This window comes from Mytilus trossulus, chromosome 12, assembly GCF_036588685.1.
Source record: "Mytilus trossulus isolate FHL-02 chromosome 12, PNRI_Mtr1.1.1.hap1, whole genome shotgun sequence".
Classification (NCBI taxonomy): Eukaryota; Metazoa; Mollusca; class Bivalvia; order Mytilida; family Mytilidae; genus Mytilus; species Mytilus trossulus.
The window spans coordinates 42,795,789-42,816,568 of NC_086384.1; the positions used below are offsets into that span (position 1 = coordinate 42,795,789).

General features: G+C 29.9%; 1 protein-coding gene across 4 annotated transcripts in view; it reads right to left on the minus strand.

The window, feature by feature from the left end:
* Window positions 1-20,780, minus strand: part of LOC134692139 (OTU domain-containing protein 3-like) — a 22,500-nt gene continuing 1,720 nt past the window's right edge. For all 4 annotated transcript variants that reach the window (XM_063552570.1, XM_063552569.1, XM_063552568.1 and 1 more), the window contains exons 2-9: window positions 19,656-19,894; window positions 14,001-14,149; window positions 10,082-10,194; window positions 9,171-9,299; window positions 8,426-8,575; window positions 5,329-5,425; window positions 4,141-4,307; window positions 1-3,523 (exon numbers count right to left, since the gene is read on the minus strand). In XM_063552570.1, coding sequence (XP_063408640.1) covers window positions 3,356-3,523; window positions 4,141-4,307; window positions 5,329-5,425; window positions 8,426-8,575; window positions 9,171-9,299; window positions 10,082-10,194; window positions 14,001-14,149; window positions 19,656-19,885 — 1,203 coding nt within the window. In that variant the 5' untranslated portion in view covers window positions 19,886-19,894 and the 3' untranslated portion in view covers window positions 1-3,355. The remainder of the gene's footprint in view (window positions 3,524-4,140; window positions 4,308-5,328; window positions 5,426-8,425; window positions 8,576-9,170; window positions 9,300-10,081; window positions 10,195-14,000; window positions 14,150-19,655; window positions 19,895-20,780) is intronic.

Below are 20,780 nucleotides of genomic sequence, written 5' to 3' on the forward strand. Positions count from 1 at the left end.
TTAATAAAATATTTTTTTAATATAATTTCAACAAGCAAATATGAGTTAACACAGAACATAAACTGGGCATATAAATCCCTTTTGATATGTGAATACATTCCTATTGCATTATTATTATATAACATTATCACATATTTACAAATGAAAGAATCGTGGCTAAATTAAGAGTACAAAAACATGATTATCAAACTCAATACTAGACCATCTTAGAAATCCCATGATTTTGTAAAAGTTACTTGTAATTGATATTACAACCTTCACCTTCTGATCACTTTTTAAATCCAAGTACTGTGGATTCATAATTATTCGTTTGATACCAATTTTTGTAGATTTAAGGATTATAAGCGAACCACGAAATTAAATTTTTAAAGGCTTGTATAAAGACTTACCCAAAAAAATGAAATTAAATGTCCACAAATATGCAAGTTTTCCTTCATCCATGAAAATTGGTGCCCACAAAAAAATTAATGAATCCCCAGTAAATAAACAATCTAGTTCTCTGACCTTTTTATTGTACATAACACTCAAGAGAGACAACTCATGCAACAAATTGTTTGAACATCAAGGTGTAGCATATTGATAACAAAGATTATCAATTTTCAAGGCAGACATCCAGTTATCTTTTATCTGAGTACTTTATTTTAATGTCAAGTGCTAAAATGCTAATAAAACCTTATCCAAAAAACTGTTAATGTCAAACTTTTATTATTTTTTCTGCATTTCTGTCTTTTATTGAGTCTTCCAATTTAATCAAATAACACATTGACTATATTAAGTAATAAATATTCAATGTATTTATTCATAGTTTTATGATACAAATTTCATACTTTTTTTTTGCCAATTTTTTTTAGCTAAATATTTTCAATATTAAAATCAATATTTTTTGAAAGACACAATAGGGTATGCAAAATAAAACAATATTTCGATCAATCTTCTGAAACAAAAGGATTTCAAATTCATTGTCATGACAAAAAATTGTAAATAAGCACTTGGTGTACATATCAGTATAAAATATACAATGAAATCACAGTAAGAATGTTCTAGATAATAACTAGATAAGTAAAAGTATTGTAATATCTTGAATGAGCTTACTGTCTTTGAAAAGAATGTAATCATCAATGAAGCAAACATTCATGTATGCTAAGGCTTTTCCAAAATTGTTTGTGATTGAGCGATAGGAGTTGGAGCCGGTTAGGCCGATGCATTTTTCTAAATATTTCCTAAGAATTATTAGTTATTGAAAATTTGGTATGATTTTAGTCATAGGAAGTTAGGAACTTAACATGACTCCCATGTGTTCTATTCTAGAACAGCCTAAAACAAGAACAAATACAACCTATATATATAAAATGTCATGGTAAATAGCTAGTATATTCAAAAACAGTATAACAGAACAAGAATCATTAACATAAACAAATATTTAACATATTTACAATTATATATACACTTTAAATTGAATACTGTCATGATTTTAACCCTGTACTGATGATCCTTAGCATGTTATATTAATCTAAATGTGAAAAAAATATAACTTTGAAAAATTATTTTCCCAATTTTTTAACAAATGATAGATAATTTCTTAAATTTAAAAATTGTTTTTATTGGAACCAAAATTTGACTGAAGCTTGACAGTCAACATCTCTTTTTCTGAAGTTATCTGTAGATAATAGGGAAAAGGAAAAAAAACAACATTTTAAAAATGATCTTTTGGGTCAATTGTGTTTTAGGTACCAATATTTACAGTACTAAAACATTATGAACACCAAGTACGGAGTGGAATGAGACATATTTCTACATAAACAATACATTTTATAATTTACACAATATTAGTTACTGGCTCTTATATAGATAATACTTGGTATATAACAATTTGCATATTATTTTACTGTAACAACTATAATACAATGGGCCCTGGTTTCAATAAAGGAATTTACACTTTCAGTATTTAGCTGTATCTTGCCTCCCAATGACCTTAGATTGACTCCGAATCACCTTTCGACGTCAAGCAACAATCACTTTTGAATTGTGAAGTCAAATATTTGAAGTTATGATGTAAAAGTTTACGGGAACCTGTGTGATTTTACGTCATGGTGGACAAATTTGCATACAAGTGTAAATATGTTATAGTTTAATCTACATAGTAGAATTATGTATTTGTCCAATACTTAATTGACAAATTCTATTTCAGATAAATGTATCTTATTAGAGACTTACTTATATTATTATAATTTTTGAAAATGACACATTTGTTTAGAGTAGTGAACAATGTAATTCAACACTGTTGATGCATGATTTTAAAACAAGTCAAAGCAAAATGCAAACATGCATTTCCCTCAAAAGTGAATAAACTAGGATAAAAACTATGAATCTTATTGTCACTGGAAAAGAGGATTAGTTCAAATGGGAAAGACAGATCTTTCAATGACATAAAAAGGATAATTCAACATATATGGTATATTATCTTTTCATTAAAATCAATAGAAGTAATATATACTTACAACTTGTCCTTGCCCTAAGTCCCATAAGGCAGAGTAAGGACTAAGCAAGTAAGTTAGTAATATTTACAAGTGTTTATATATATAAAACATCAAATATCAGATAAATCCTGTTTGGTTACTTGGTTATAGGTTCTACTATTACATATAAGTCTAAAATTGTCATTCTTACAATGATTATAGGATTTTTCTTAGTAATTTATAACATATTTGTATTAATTTATAGCTGAAACATTCATTTTTAAATTTTTAATGCTAAATTTCTTTTGAGACAATTTTGCTTTTAAAAACTTTTTACCATACTCAATTTTTTTTATAAAACCTTAAACTGAGACTTTGTTTTATTCAATTGAGACTTGGGCCTTCCAATCATCATGACAAAAGCTAGTTTTTGGACTTTGAACAAACCTTTCAAAAAAAGGGATTGCAAATAGCAATAAATTTAACTCTGCCATGAATGTTTAAATAGGGTTCAGAGGAGCAGAGAGTATGAATCTGAACTTTCCTCACACTTTTAAAGCTTTCCTTTTTCTAAAATAAAATAAATCCCTTAAATATACATAAACAAATACTAAATAATAATTACATTTTCATCATTTTCAAAAAGCCGTCAGTATCAGGTCTCTACATTACAACCCTGAAGGAGACATATTTTTACAATAAAGAAAAATTGTATTAAAATTTTCGTGATTCATATATAATTTTTCTCTATAATTGAGCATATAATTCAATTTATATTAAAGACAAGTCTTTTTCATATAAATCTACTATTTACATCAACATTCAAGTTGAACAAGTGAGTATTCTCACAACCTTTATCTTCAATTCTCTTGCTTGAGAAATGGAAGAGTAATTCAGGCTTAGATTTTCATCATAGCTATATCTTTAGTGATGACAGTGTGCACATCTTCATCATCACTGAATTGTGTTTTCATTCCACCAACTTTATTCCTGTGTCTTTCCTCGGCTCTTTTCTTCTTCTCCATCTTCTTTGCTTCCTTTCGTTCTTTTGCTGTGACCCTAGCGTCCTGAAATAGGAATTCATCATAAAAGAATACTGTGGGTTCATTATTACTAGTGGGATCCCAGTTTTTGTTGATTTCAAGGGTACAGATTAAAAAGAAATTAAATGTTGAATGAAGCAACATATTTCTTTGAGCTGGTATTAAAGCAAACTTTCACATAACTACAAAATTAAAAATCCATAAAATATAATTAATCATCAATCCACAGAAAAGAAAATTAATAGAGAGTTAACAAAGAGATATGTCCTGCCTTATTAATATTTAGATAGACAAATACAATTGTTGAAATTAAAAGAGCAATACTTTAACATGTAAGTCATGTAAGTATGCAAAATGATCAAAGTCAGTGAACCATGACCATGGTTTAGGGCCAAACAATCTCAATGGCAATGAGATGTGCCAATGCTAATACTAGCTACTGCATACCAAATATTATTGACCTACTGCTAGTGGTTCCACATAAACTGACCTAATCATTAACTTATATTTTTGTTTTTCCTTAATGTTTTTTTTATACATTGTTGACATTGCTGTCGGAAACAGTAAACCTATGTCAAGGGGAGACAAAGATGCCTTGTCTAAATAAATGTCTGATAGTTCTATTGAAACAAAATGTGTACCTTTTTAGGTCTAGCTCCTCCATTACTGCCGATAGAGTCATATCCAGAGCTGCCACCATAACTATTGTCCCTCACATGGCTAGATACAGGGGAATTATTACCAGTACAAACTCCACTATCTGTTGATGTTCTTTGTGATACCTCAGAGGAAGTCTCTGTATTAAAACCTGAAAATAAATAATATTCTTTGTTTAATTTTTATTTCTTTATTTTCAACAATGAAAACAAATACATGAAATACATACAATATGATATATGTAAGATATTGAATAATATTCATAGTTAAAATATTTAAAATTTCAAAAAAAATCGCATAGATGTGAGATTGATTGATAGGTGTTTAATGCCACGCTTAGCAATATTAGCTATTGACATTCAGTTTTTATTGGTGGAGGAATTTGGAGAACCACCAACCTTGACCAGAATTTTTGTTTGGAAGAATTACTTAATAATAATGAGATACAGTTGTGTGGAAGCCGATGTGACACAACCAAACTATTCGACTCATATGAGGTAGAATGTGCCGTCATAAATATGGAATGCATGAAAGATGGTATAAGATTTGGGTAAACTACATAGTTTGAACATTGTGCCTTTTAGCAATACCAAACCTTATAATAGTGTATTCAAATTCTTCATAATAATTAAACACACAAGTACAAATAATACACATATAAAAAAAATCTATTTTCTAAGCAATATGAAATGAAATAAGGTCTGAGTAGTCTTTAGGCCAGGTGAGCTAAAAATGAAATTTAAAAAATCTTAGTATTGCAAAAAATAGTTTACTACAACATAACTAAAATTTGTCTTCACTTGTTTTTTCATATGCATAAGTTATTCTGAATTTAACCTACATCATAGTTCTTCTGTATAAAACTTAGACTAAGGGAAACTTGATTGATTGATTTTGAGTGGTAAACAGGGCAAAACTTCAGCACAACAGGTTATTTCTAGCAGGTTTATTTAGTGGAATAAGCCAGAGTGCTTACAGAGAACCATCAATGTTTGTGATGAGAAACTGGAAATCCTGGTCAATGCAGATTTTAGTTAAATGCACCTACCAAATTCAGGTTCAAAACTCACAACCTATGTGTTGAAAGGCTAGTGAAACAGTTATATTACAACTTACACCACTCGCCCATCAAGCCCCCTTGCAATTTGATGATGTAGAATTAATATACTTACTTTCATCTGTAAGAGTCATGATCTGTAATATATGGGCAATAGCACTATCAACATCATTATCACATTCATACAGTGACTCATGTATCATTGTCAAATCCTGAAATATAAAGAGTTATCTCCCATTATACCAAATTGACAGACACATTATCACAATGGCCATATTCTATATCCTATTAAATTTTGAGAAACACATGACATTTATTAACCCACTTTTAATGTTCTCCTTAGACTTTTATATCTAAGATGTTATAGCATCATGCGACTCTGATCCAATTAAAAATATTCTCAAAGAAATTTCTGTTAAATTTGGTTTACCCCGTTGCACAAATACCAGAGACAATGTATTATTTGAATATCTACACACAAAAAAAATGTTTTCTTTCAATGCTATTTACATATCAATAAAGAGTTATCCTAAATCAAATCATCACTATGACAGGAAATAACATAATCTTGTATATTTATGGGTCAAATGGCCTGAGAACACAGTTATTTCGTTGTACGTTCAGTTTAGACAATAAATTCAAATTAAAACAAGAATGTGTCCCGAGTACACAGATGCCCCATCAACACTATTCTTTTCTATGTTCAGTAGACCCTAAAAATTGGGTAAAAAATCTAATTTGGCAGTAAAATTAGAAAGATCATATCATAGGGAACATGTGTACTAGGTTTCAAGTTGATTGGACTTCAACTTGACCAAAAACTTTATCCTGTAGCGGGACAGATGAAGGAACAAGCGGATAGACCATAAAACATAATGCCCATAAATGGGGCATTAAAAAGATATATTTTCTTTCAATGATAATTATATATCAATAACGTGTTATCCAAAATCATATTATTATCATGACAATTATCTACATCAACTTGTACATGCATGGGTAAAATTATGAAAATGTAATGAGTTATCTCCCATCTTCAACTGACTAAAATGTTATCTCCCTTTATATACACAAATGTTAATTACTTTTAAAACCAGATGCTCCGCAGGGCGTAGCTATATACGACCGCAGAGGTTGAACCCTGAACGGTTGTGGCAAGTATGGACACAACATTCAAGCTGGATTCAGCTCTAAATTTGGATTGTGATTAAATAGTTGACACAGCATAGGTTTCTGACACAGAATGAATGTGTTCTAATGAACTTAAAATTTTTGTTTTCTCTTAGAGCAATTCACTATGCTGTTGAATATTAATCCTCTCTAAAAAATGTTTGAAGAAATTTTCATTTTATTTATGAAATTTCATTTCAAATGAGAAAATTGAACCCAATTTTTTTAATCACATCCCCCTTTCCCTTATTCCAAATTAATCTCAATTAAATTTCTAATGGAGTTTGCAACAATAACTACTCATTTAAATACATCATAAAATATTAAGATGTAAAAAAAAATGCTTGTTATCACTGAATGGTAAAGATTATTTTAATTTATCAGTTGGTAGTAAAAAGTGAATATACATTGTATATCACAAAGATTTGAGTTGATTCTGGACAAAGAAAGATAACTCCAATTAAAAACAAATATTGCTATTTCACAATATTGTGCAATTAGATATTTCTTGCTTAGTATTCTGGACAAAGAAAGATAACTCTAATTAAAAAAAATATTGCTATTTCACAATACTGTGCAATTAGATATTTCTTGCCATTGTGCAATACTGTGCAATTGAAAAGACTTGCTATTGCACAATACTTAATATAATATTTTAGAACCTGATTTGGACCAACTTGAAAACTGGGCCCATAATCAAAAATCTAAGTACATGTTTGGATTCAGCATATCAAAGAACCCCAAGATTTCAATTTTTGTTAAAATCAAACTAAGTTTAATTTTGGACCCTTTGGACTTAATGTAGACCAATTTGAAAACAGGACCAAAAAATTAAGAATATACATACACAGTTAGATTTGGCATATCAAAGAACCCCATTTATTCAATTTTTAATGAAATCAAACAAAGTTTAATTTTGGACCCCGATTTGGACCAACTTGAAAACTGGGCCAATAATCAAGAATCTAAATACATTTTTAGATTCAGCATATCAAAGAACCCAACTGATTAATTTTTTGTCAAAATCAAACTAAGTTTAATTTTGGACCCTTTGGACCTTAATGTAGACCAATTTGAAAATGGGACCAAAAGTTAAGAATCTACATACACAGTTAGATTCAGCATATCAAAGAACCCCAATTATTCAATTCTTGATGAAATCAAACAAAGTTTAATTTGGGACCCTTTGGGCCCCTTTTTCCTAAACTGTTAGGACCAAAACTCCCAAAATCAATACCAACCTTCCTTATGGTCATAAACCTTGTGTTTAAATTTCATAGATTTCTATTTACTTATAATAAAGTTATGGTGCGAAAACCAAGAAAAATGCTTATTTGGGTCCCTTTTTGGCCCCTAATTCCTAAACTGTTGGGACCTCAACTCCCAAAATCGATACCAACCTTCCTTTTGTGGTCATAAACATTGTGTTTAAATTTCATTGATTTCTATTAACTTAAACTAAAGTTATTGTGTGAAAACCAAGAATAATGCTTATTTGGGCCCTTTTTTGGCCCCTAATTCCTAAACAGTTGAAACCAAAACTCCCAAAATCAATCCCAACCTTTCTTTTGTGGTCATAAACCTTGTGTCAAAATTTCATAGATTTCTATTAACTTAAACTAAAGTTATAGCGCGAAAACCAAGAAAATGCTTATTTGGGCCCTTTTTGGCCCCTAATTCCTAAAATGTTGGGACCAAAACTCCCAAAATCAATACCACCCTTCATTTTGTGGTCATAAACCTTGTGTTAAAATTTCATAGATTTCTATTCACTTTTACTAAAGTTAGAGTGCGAAAACTAAAAGTATTCGGACGACGACGACGACGCCAACGTGATAGCAATATACGACGAAAATTTTTTAAAAATTTGCGGTCGTATAAAAAAATTTAATCCAGATTTGTTCATCTAAATTTGAGATTTCTGTATAGATCATTCAATTTCTATATAATTACACAATGGATTCAATTGTTTTTTGTATGTATTTATGAGTTCTTGGTTTTTCAAATGTCTGGATGTAGAAAATTTTGGTTTCAATACTTACATCACAACCAGTGGCAGCCATTATTTCTTGTTCTATTATCTCCACATCTCTGACAGCTTTAACAACCCTGCCACAATATGGGATGTCCCCATTCGTGACACCGTTTGCCTGAGACTTATTCCCTGCAGCTGATTGGCTGTCACTTCCAATCTACCAAAGCAAATACAATGCATTTAAATATAACAGAAATAACAATAATGCATATGTTGTCTTGCAATGCATACCCCAACTTATAATTAGAAAACAGGAGAATGATTTCTGATAAATGCACACCCTTTTTTTATACAACTCACTTGGTTGAGCTGCTAACCAGATATATTCTTTTGGGTAATTTCTAAGAAAATTGACAACACATGTGTTGGAGGTGATTGCAATATAGCCCCCTTTCCTAGACTTGATATATATTGTGCATTTTCTATGTGTTTATACTAGCTCAAGGAATAAAAAACTTTATATATCATAACCAGTTATAGACTTAAGATAGCAATGATTTTTGAGAATGAAAAAGGTTTCAGCTGTACATCATTAGATCTGGTTACAAAAGATTTCTATAGGTTATAAATCCATGAACCTAAAATTTACTAAGTCAAAGCATTTTATTATTTCTTAAAGACCAAGAATAAATAAAGTAGAAATAGAAAGCGTATAATTCTGATTGTTTAGATCTTTTTATAGCTTTAATTTTTTTTTTTTTTTTTTTTCTTGAATTTAAATTCTTAAATGATCAGGTAATTTTAATACATACCTTCACCCTGATATTAGCTGGAGATTCTGTATTATCACCATGTTTACGTACACTAGAATAATGGTCTCCATTATGGTAAGAGATATGTATCTGTTTTATTGTTTGACTTTGTGTCTTAGGTCCCTGAATCTGTTAAAAAAATACACAACAAATACATCATTAATATCTTTCCACAACAATGTTACTGAATATAGAATGGCAAATAAACTTTCTCAAATTATTTGTTACTACACTCGTAAATGCTAAATGCAGTTTCTTATTTTCACATTGCCTCCCATCATCTCAATATACAACTAGATTGCTCAAAGTTGAGTAAAATGGATAACACTTTTCTTACCTAAAAATATCAGAAACAAGAATGTGTCCAAACAACATTGGACTTCAACTTCATCAAAAACTACCTTGACCAAAAACTTTAACCTGAAGCGGGACAGACGGACGGACTAACAAACGGACGGAGGCACAGACCAGAAAACATAATGCCGCCATAAATAGGGCATAAAAATAGTTTTAAGCTGCAAAAAGGAATAAGACTTATGACTGTTTTGCACCTGTCTTAAGTCAGATCCTGATGTTCAGTAGATATCATTTGTTGATGTTGTTCATAAGTGTTTCTGGTTTTTTTATATAGATTTGAACATTGATTTTCTGTTTGAATGGTTTTACACTAGTCATTTTTGGGGAACTTTATAGCTTGCTGTTCAGTGTGACCCATGGTGTTGAGAACTGTACTTAAACCTATAATGGTTTACTTTTACATATTGTGACTTGGATGGAGGGTTGTCTCATTGGCACTTGCACAATGTTCTCCTATCTACTAACAGACTTCATTCATAGTACATATATTCAAATTTAGAAATTTCTCCACTATCAATTTTATTCAACACACGTTATGATGTTTTTACACTTACCAATAAAAAGGGTGAATTAAGCTGGTGTATAACGACATTGATTTGATACAGTCTAGCAAACGCCACAATGGCATCGTTCCCAGCATAGGTTCCAATGGCACTCAGGTTCTTTACTGTAAAGAGAAGAAATATGGTAGGTATTATCATACAAATTTGATAAAATGAATGAATTATATACTAGGTGTGTTTTGTTTAAGAGATTTCCACACATTGTACATTGTAATTTCATATAAATACAAAGACATGTTTTACACTAGTAATTTGGGGACTATTTTAATAGCTTGCTGTTCTGACCGTGTGAGCCATCTCTGTGTTGAAGACCATACTTTTACATATCGTGACATGGATGGAGAGTTGTCTCAATTGCACTTATTTTCAGGCTAACAAATATGATTCATTTATGCCTTTAATGTACAATATATACAATTTTAATTGACATTGCACCTTAATTGATCTTAGTAAAAAAAAAATAAAAAAATTCTTTAACAACCATTATCAAAATGTTTCTGTGATTACAAACATGCCACCCCTTTTAATGACGCAATAAATTTGAGTATAAAATTTATATTTATTGATAAATGAAATTAATGGTGCATAAAAGTGCATATTAAATTTAATTCGTCTATATTAATGTAAAACTCCTGTACATGGAGGTTACAAATACCTCAATTTGTTTTTAAAATTTGCTAAAGTACTACTGAACTGTCACTGTCAGTGTCAGCCCTAGAGTCAAAACAATTTTATAGCATTTTGATTACATCTAAATTGACTTTTAAAAGTTTTAAAAGTTTTTAAAAGTTTCAGTAGCAACATTTTTACATGTTTTAAAACAAGAAATAAGAAAACATGCAATTAATTTGTCCCAAATATCAGACGTAAATTTAAAGCCTTTGAGAAAATATCACCTTAAGGAATTTCAACCCAATATAATTATCTGAACCAACCATGACCCCAATTTTTATTATTGTAGGCTATTTAAAATAAATATACATTAATAGGTGTAATCAGGTCATCACCACAATGCTTGACACCTAGAGAAAGTTGAACTTCATATTACTGATATATATTAAGTAAATTAAAGGTCCAATCCCACGATATCTTTAACTACCACTACATCTACCAGAATATTGGGTGTTGTTACGCAATATTGTAAAATAGTTATCTTGTTTTTTAATCTAGGAAAAATATGCTTATAAGATATACTATTCACTGAAATTTCTTTACTCTTTTTTGTAGCCTGTCATAAACCTTCATATGATATTCAATAAATTAAATGTCTGATCCCACGCTCATCTCAAGTGTCAGAATATGGGATCTTGTTATGCAATATTGTAAAAATGTTATTTTGTACTTTTGTTATAACATTAATCGATGTATCTAACATGTTTAAGATCATGAAGATAGCTTAGATATTAAAGTGAAAATTTGATGACAGAATTTCTTTAGAATTAAACTGTATGTGCCTGTCCAAAACCCTCACCTTATTTCTGATATTCAGTAAATCAAAAAGTCCAATAGGGCTGTACACGGTTAGTTCGGCCATATTGGATAGGGGGCAGATTTTTTTGAAAAATAGGTGGCAATGGTTATAATGAAAGTGTGGGAAATCCTATGCATGTTTCTAAGCAACTGCTCTATTTTAATGATGTGTTTCCATATTTTTCACACCATTTTTACCTCCATTGTGAAAATCTGCCCCCTATCCAATATGGCCGAACTAACTGAGAAGAGCCCTATTCTACAATTTGATTCACCATTAGATCATAGGGTATTGTTTCATAATATTGAAAATTGTTATTTTGCAATTTTAATCTCACGTAAATACCGGTATGTTTTTATGATGGATATTCAAATTAATATCTGATCATGGAATTTCTAAAGTGTCAAACTTTAAGTGCCTGTCCCCAACCTCCACTGTCAGTTAATAATCTGGTTGATTCCATCGATCAATGGAACAAAATTATTATATAATATATATATATTGTTAAAATAAAAATTGACACTTTTAATATACCATAAATATCTTTTAAATATGTGTGGTCTCATCATTAAATTTTTCTCAGTATTAAACTAATGTTTTAATCATATATAACTAAAGGTATATGAAGTATCATCTTGAATGAAATATTCAAATTGAAAAAAGTTCATGTCTTTGTTGTTGCTAGAAAGTCTTTCATTTCACCAAAACAATTAAATTGGAAAACAACATTTTGAGTGGTAGAAATAATTATTCTGGCAGACATAATAATTTAACATTGCTTAACCTTAATTTATCTTTTATAACAAAAGTTTCTTATTTACATATTAATATATTTTCGTGTTATGGTTTGTGAGCTATTTGAGTCTAAAATAGGATATTCAACTTTTGCCAGGTTCATTATTCACCCCATTGACCTTGAACCATGAATGCATTTTAATGGACAGCAAAATGTTTTAGAGTTAATTTCCCAATAAATGCCTACCATTTATATTGAAAACAAATAAATTTTGGACAAGAATGAAAATACACCAAAACTATGTTTTTTCCACTAGCATTAAGCAGCATTCCAGCACCAGTGTTTTATTCAAATAGAGTGGGGTGCAAAAATCATGCTTTTTAAAAAAAATTGCATGGGCCAAACAAAATTAGCCAGTCAGCTAGAACCATCAGTTGAATCTTGAGTTCTGGTTTGAAAGGGTAATTTCACTAATGGGACTTCAATTCAAATATGGTTATAGTAATTCAAAACCTAAATTTGATAAAAATTAGCTAAAGGTATTGAAACATAACCCTATAACAATGTTTTGTGAATCAATTATACTTTCTAACATACTTATGAATAGAATAATTGAGTCTGGATTATTTGCAGCTTTACTTTATCAAGTTTACATCTTAACTGGCTTTATATACTATATTAAATAGTAAATTAAAATATTAAATTTATTTTCCATTTTGTTTTCTATTGTTAAAAGCTTCAACCTTTAGTTTTCCTTTAAACAGGGACTAGAGGTTCTTTCAAAAACTTATTAAAAAAAGTACAACACATTTTCTGACGAAAAAAACTTATTATTTAAAAGAGTGTTGGTGTTATATCAAAAATACAAACTTTTTTTAGGTGTATGGTCTCAATAATTTCTTGAAGAAAATAAAATGTGATATTAGTCGAACATTCAAACTACTTGGCCAATAAGATTAACATTTCTACTTTGAATCTTTTACTTTAACAGAAATATTTGATGAAATTTCAAAAGCAATTCTTTTTCCAATCATCATTTTAATCAAAAGAAGATAAAGTTGGATGCTTTAAGTATTGAAAATTCCAATTCAAATATAAGTGTTAAAAGATAAAGAAGCTTTAATCATATGCCATTATTAAGACTGTTTAAATCTGTGCAATCCATTTCAAGTTTAATCTTAATCTTTAATCCAATGTTATTAACATTGCTCAAAATTTAACAAACATAATGTAAACTCAAAACAAAGAAGTAAAGGAAATGAAATATTTCCTTATCCAACTATGTGATTGTCATATATTGGTATTCATCTATAAAGACCAAGTTTTTTAGGTATATATATGATTGGTGAGGAGATGAAAATGTGTCCACACTTAAGATAAATTACATGCCACTTAGGCAAATCAAATCATAATTATTTAAGTTCAAGAGAATAAAAATAATCGTGTATATTAAGATCTATGAATTAGCTCGGTATTTTTTTTTACAAGTAAAAAGGTCATGAAAATAGATGTGAAGTAATAAAATAAATCCATGGATGACAATTTATATTTAAGTGAGCAAACTCTTGTGAGTCATAAACCCAATGTCACAAGATACAATACATTGATGAACTTGACTTTTACAAATAACTGATTTAAAGAGTTATCTTCCTACACCAAGATCTACCCCCCCCCCCCCCCCTTTTTAATTAATAGATACATACTGTATTTTTCGAATGGTGTGTCATCTTCTACGAAAGGTTCAAACTCGTCTCGGTGTTCAGACATGTAGTTACAAATCTCAAAGCGGTACTTGTAGTGGTTACGACAGTGGCCTTCTAACTGGTCACCAAGTGCTCTAAACAAACAGTTTCTGAAATAAAATAAGTAATTTTTAATTCAAGATGAAGACACTATAAAAATCAAAAACTAGTACTGTAAATTCAGTTATTGTTTTTGATTTTGTTTTTTTTAAGTCAAAAATGTAACAGTGTGATCAATCTTGCAATAATAATAACTTTCAGTCATAATTTCAGCAGTTATTTTCCTCCATAACATATTTTTCTATCTCATTATTGACATTAATGAGATTTCAATTTTTTGCAGTACACAGCTTTTTAACTAAATATTTTAGAAGTACCTGTCTTTTTTTGTATTTCAACAGTCATATACTAGTTATAGAATTCTACTTATAACAATTTTTTTAATAGTTGATCTAAAAGGGTGGTTTTTTTGTGGGGGGGGGGGGAGGGGAGAGTTATCCAGATCAACCAGATAGGATTATAGATTCCTTTTTTCCATATTTCCTTTAAAAGCCCTTAATCTGGTTTACCTTCCATATCTTATCTTGGATATGAAGTTTTCTTCCAAACATTAGTATTAGTGCAGCGTAAATGCTTTCCTTCGAAATGAGTCCGACTTTCTGACGTCTTTCAGAAATTAAACACCCACTATATTCTATATTACTTAACGGTCTGACATAGTTAAAGGTTCTTATGAATTAAATTTTAAACATGATTACATCAATGGAATTTTAAGTAAATTTAAAAAAGTAAAATATTTCATATACTGGGTATGAAGTTTTGCTCCAATGATCTTGCATCACAGTAAACTTATAAAGTTGAAATAAGTATCTTTAATAATCAAATATCAACCATTAGATTACTGTTAATTCAGAAATATTGCAAGGTTTTTATTAATGCAAAAAAAAAGTGACTGTTTGAGTAACCCATTTTATATTTAACACATGTATAGATCTGTACGCAGATGTTCCTCAAAATGGCAATGATCAATGTCACATTTTTGTCCCTTCTTAAAACATTGTAATGACGAATGCGATCATTTAAAAATTTACATCTTTTCTTACTAACATTGCGATGATTGTGATAGACTGAAGGAGGCCTTTTAAAGCTGACTATGCAGTATGGAATTGGTCATTGTTGAAGGCCGTACAGTGACCTATAGTTGTTAACTTCTGTCATTTGGTCTCTTGTGGACATGGTGGAGATTTGTCACATGATTGGCAATCATACCACATCTTCTTTTAAAGATGTATATAAAGGAGGGGTGAATAATTAAAAGGTGCCTTGACGGATATGTTGATTACAATATAAAGGTGTATCAAACTTTAAGTCAAATAAAAACATTCCCAAATATCAATAGCTAAATACTTGATTGAATAGAACTGTTTTTTTATATCATTGGCAGTATTAATTTCGTTATACCATTACAGGTATACATACATGAACATAGCCAACATGATTAACGATACTGAATATAAATTTCTTGATTGAAAAGTTTTACATTGTCATTTTTGGGCCTTTTATAGCTACGGTAACTATGGGGTAAAGGCTTTGCTCATTGTTGAAGGCTGTACTGTGACCTATAGTAGTTAATATCTGTGTACTTTGGTCCTTGTGGAGAGTAATGTCTCATTGCCAAGAAGATTCATACCAAAGCATCTTTTTTATATAAAAGAATATAATTTCTTTTTTTTCTAAATATAACACTTTGTTGCTTTTCTTGACAGCTTTAGTAAGCATACATGCTTTGCCTTCATGAGGCCGACTTTGTGGCCTCTTTTAGAAATTAAACACCCACTATTTGCTTCATAACAGTCTGACATAGTAAAAGCTTCTTATGAATTAAATATAAACACGGATTACATCAACGGAATGTAGTGAATTTAAAAAAGTAAATTATTCATTTGTATGAACTGGGTATCGAGTTATGCCTCGATGAACTTACATCAAAGCAGATTCATGAATTTTAATTAAACTCATCAAAACATAATCTAAAACCAAATAAGTACAAAAACACTTAAGTAGGTAAAATGGAATAAAATTTTCCATCAGGTTAATCCTGTCAAATCCAAGGTTTGTTTACTTGCAAAAATTGTGAAATGTCGAAAGAACCCATACAAATTTTGAAATGGAAACTTAATATACGCCTTCAAAGAAATAGACTGAGCGTTAACTCCCATTGACAAATAATTTCTTCCATCAGCAAAACGCATCATGAAATCTTCTGACTACATCTGTCCAAACATAACATAATTATTTTTTTTTAGTTTTGGACATAGTTTGTTTATTTATGAATTCTTATCACAATCTTATTGAACAATCCCCTTTTAATATCATCTAACTTTAAAAATGAGGAAAGATCTGACCATCAGTTCAAAATTCTAGATCTTTTATAAAATTAACAAAAAAAGATTTTAATAAAAAGAAAATGTTGGTTAAACAAGGTTAAAGAAAACCCAATCCAGACTTCCAGAATTTGTTTTAAGCCAGGTTATGTACAATATAATTTATGCAAGTATATCTAAATCATGTAAATAAAAGATATAATGCGTTTTAAAATTGAACTGTGTAAGCTATGCACAAAGCACAAGTAGGACAGGTGAACAAACACAGCACAGAGTACTGTGGCCTTTAAAGTCTTAATGGCTTGCTAAACCTTGACCAGATATCATGTCAAGCTGTCCTATAAAATTAAATAATTGCAACAATGCTCGTTTAAAGGTGGTCTTTCATGGGACAATCAAATAGACGCAAATTAGTTCCAGTATGATTTCAACACTTAAAATTTAAATAAGACTCACTTTTAAGTCCAAAGGGTTCATATGAAAGAAATCACTAAACCGCCATGTAAGATTTACTGGCACATACACTTGAGTTAAGGGCACATATAGGCAGATTTAGCCCCCCACCACCACCACCACCATCTTTGTGGAAAAAATTTGGTTGATTATAAATGGAATCCCTGAAGCATGACTGGAGTGTGCCCCTGCTAATAGGCAGTCAGTGGGTAACAGTCCCTCTTATGCAAATTTCTGGATCAGCGCTGGTTCATGCCAAAGAAAATCTCAATACCAATAGTAATTTTCGAATTAAGCTAACTTTTTGTAATCCTAATGGTTTTATCTGGCATTATATATTTTTTATTGACTTTGTATGGGACATTCATTAGGTACTCTGTACATATAAGTTGTCACCATTTGAATACTTTGACCGTAAGTTATGGCCTACTGCAATTTTAGCCTATAGTTTAAGTTACGATTACACTTCATCACATTTGCTCTAATATATTCTACGATGATAGGTAATGCCTATGATATATATGTAATCTATACCACCTCCTTGGTATAATTGTGGGTTTCAAATTACAATCAGATATCAAAAATTACTAAATGTTACATACTGGTACATATATATTTAGTTTCTGATGATTTTTTATTCAGTCAACATACAATGATACATGAATGAACCCCAGACAGAAACTTGATATTTGTTAATCAGAATAATCTACTGTAGCGTTTAATTTATCTTTCTTTCTTTCATAAAATTGTGAATCTTTTCAGATTCATTCAGACATTTATAATTTCTTCATCAAAAGAAAATAATGTGTTCAACTTCATAAGATTCTTCATTTATTTAAATATAAATAAGTTTTAAACTTGACACCATGTGGTTTCATTTATTCATACATTGAAATAAAATCAAGAGCCACATGGTCATAAATGTTTTATAGAAACTATTTCTTGTTAATTATTGCAATTTACAAATGATTTTATGTAGAAACTTTCAACGCAACTTTTTGCATTGGATATGTCATGCATGTGCAAAATCTAGAGGTAATTAAAAATTGGTGCTTAGGTCTTCCAATTATCAGACATACATGTGTCTCAAATTCTGCTGTGTGCAGTCAATATTAACAGAAAGAGCAAATATATATACATGATATAGGAAGATGTGGTACAAAATGTGGTATGAGAGCCAATGAGACAACTCTCCGTCCAAATCACAATTTATCAAAAGTAAACCATTATCATGATTATAGGTCAAGGTTAACACAGAGCATATGTTCTTATCAAACATCAAGCTATAAAGGGCCCCAAAAAATACTAGTGTAAAACCATTCAATGGGGGGAAATAAACGTCTATTTTTTTCACTAAAGGGATCACCAGAAAAATCTCAGTTTGACTGATTTACAACAAATCAGCACAAAAAGGCTCTATCAGGGTGAGTGAAGAAAAAAACACTCAAATCATAAATCATGTAAATTAAAATAGTATATGCAGAGTTTTATGTCCTGTACAAAATTGTGTACCATTTTGGATAAATTCTCTCTAACTGTTTTTAAGAAGTTAACAAAACATACATGATCTATAAGGTGCTGAAACTATAAAACTCTAGTAAATCTATACAACAGTAATATTGACTTTCACTATCAATGACTATTTAAAATTGTTTAAATTCGTAAAATATAAAAATAAAAAGATGTGGTGGATCTAGAATGACAATGTGACAACTCTCATGGCACTAGAGATCAAATCAAAATAAAAGTTAACAACTTTAGGTCTCTGTACATGTACAGCAGTCAACAATGAGCAAAACCTATAATTATTGTTTTACCCTCTTTAAATAAAGAATTTATTATTATTATAAGTTAATATTGATAATGCATAATTGTATGTGGAGTACCTTTTTTGTAGATGAAAAAGATAAAATTTAAACTGAATTGGACAATTGTCATGATTGTCTTATATTTTACCTATCTATAATTCACAGGTAAAATTTGTTACATTCATATGTTAATTTCAACAATTTTGTTCCTCGATACAATCAATTCCAAGAAAAAGTTTTAAGAAGAATATGCTTGCATTCCAAATGAATAACACTTTGTCTGACCTCATTATATTTTACCTTAAATCATAGTTATAAAAAATAAATTGTTGTCAACATGGCCGATGCTGCATGCTGTAGAAATAAGATCCATCAATAAGAATTTATAAAAAAAAATCTGTAAGCTTTTAAATATGATCATCATGATCATTATAATTGTGTTCGACTAAGTACAAAAGTTTTGAATATTTGATTGAAATTTTATGGTGACTTGTGATATACAAATACTAATTAAATCCTTTATTCTGATTTGGAAAAAGAAAATGAAATAAATAAGGTCAAACACAAATACATGTATGTAGGCAATATTCTGAGGTATGCAGGGTATGAATAAATATAAATAGAATTCATGGCATTAATTGATCTTCAACATAATAGAAACCAAGTATTTCAGTATAAGGCCAAATAAAAAACAATGTGTGGTTCCAGTTACATCTTTAAAAAAATTAGGGTAGGTAGGTAGAGATTTTTTTTTATTTTATGTTTTATTTTTACATTGAGTCTATGGGAGAAACAATCTCACTTTAACAATGCTTAACATGCTTAATGAAAAATGGCAAAAAAATCTTTAGGGTAGGCTATTAAAGAGACTAAAAAGTATGGTAGGTAGGGTTACTGGAACCACACATATATTTTTATTTGTAAGGTTTGAATAATCAAATCTATCTATAATTATAATGAAAAACCTTTACCCATCGCCAGGAATATCTCTTAGCTGAAGACCTAATTTTCCTAGCTGTGTTGAGAAACTTGGAAAATTTTCATCATCTGCTAAATATGAGTCAATCTGTTTCTCTCGTTTATGCTGTTGTCTGATTTGTCTTTCTTCTTTCTTTCTACTGACAACATCTTGTCGACCAGCCTGGACGTACCGAGGGTTCTGGTTTCTGGCAGCTATCACACGAATTCTTCTAGCTGACATTGTGTGTTTCTGAAAAATACATTATGAAAATACAGATCTCAATTTAAATGTTGCATTTAAACAATTTTTTCTTTTATATTTTAGTCATAAAGATGAAAGAACTGCAGCTTGTAATTGCTTATAGAAATAAGTACAATGTAGATATAATTAGTATGAGTATCAATACAGCTCTCCACCAAAGACCAAATGACATTGGAGGATAGCAATTATAGGTATCTCATTGTTTGTATGGGCTTCAACAATGAGAAAACCTTTTCTAATTTACTTTTTTTGTCACCAAAAATAACTATCAAAATTTGCAAAGATTTGCATATATCATGTATTAAATTACATGCATCTGATGTACAGTAGTTGTCGTTTGTTTATGTAATATATACGTGTTTCTCGTTTCTCGTTTTGTTTATATAGATTAGACCGTTGGTTTTCCCGTTTGAATGGTTTTACACTAGTAATTTTGGGGCCATTTATAGCTTGTTGTTCGGTGTGAGCCAAGGCTCCGTGTTGAAGGCCGTACTTTAACCTATAATGGTTTAATTTTTAAATTGTTATTTGGATGGAGAGTTGTCTCATTGGCACTCACACCACATCTTCCTAAATCTATATCATGTATATTATCTTTCTTTTTTGTTTAAATTACACAAATGTTGTTGCAATGGCGTAATTTTGACATATATGCAATATGATTTATCATTAAATTATAAGCTTAATATTGAACCTTTGCCAGACATGCCAGACTTGTGTTACCAAAGACCAGACATGTTATCAAATTTTAAAATATTATATGCCTGGCAGTTAATTTTGGATAGACATATAGTGGAAATTTTTCTGTACTTCATTAGTTAGCAAATTGCTCAATTTTAATTAAATTAAATCAGATACCTGGAAATCAATTAGC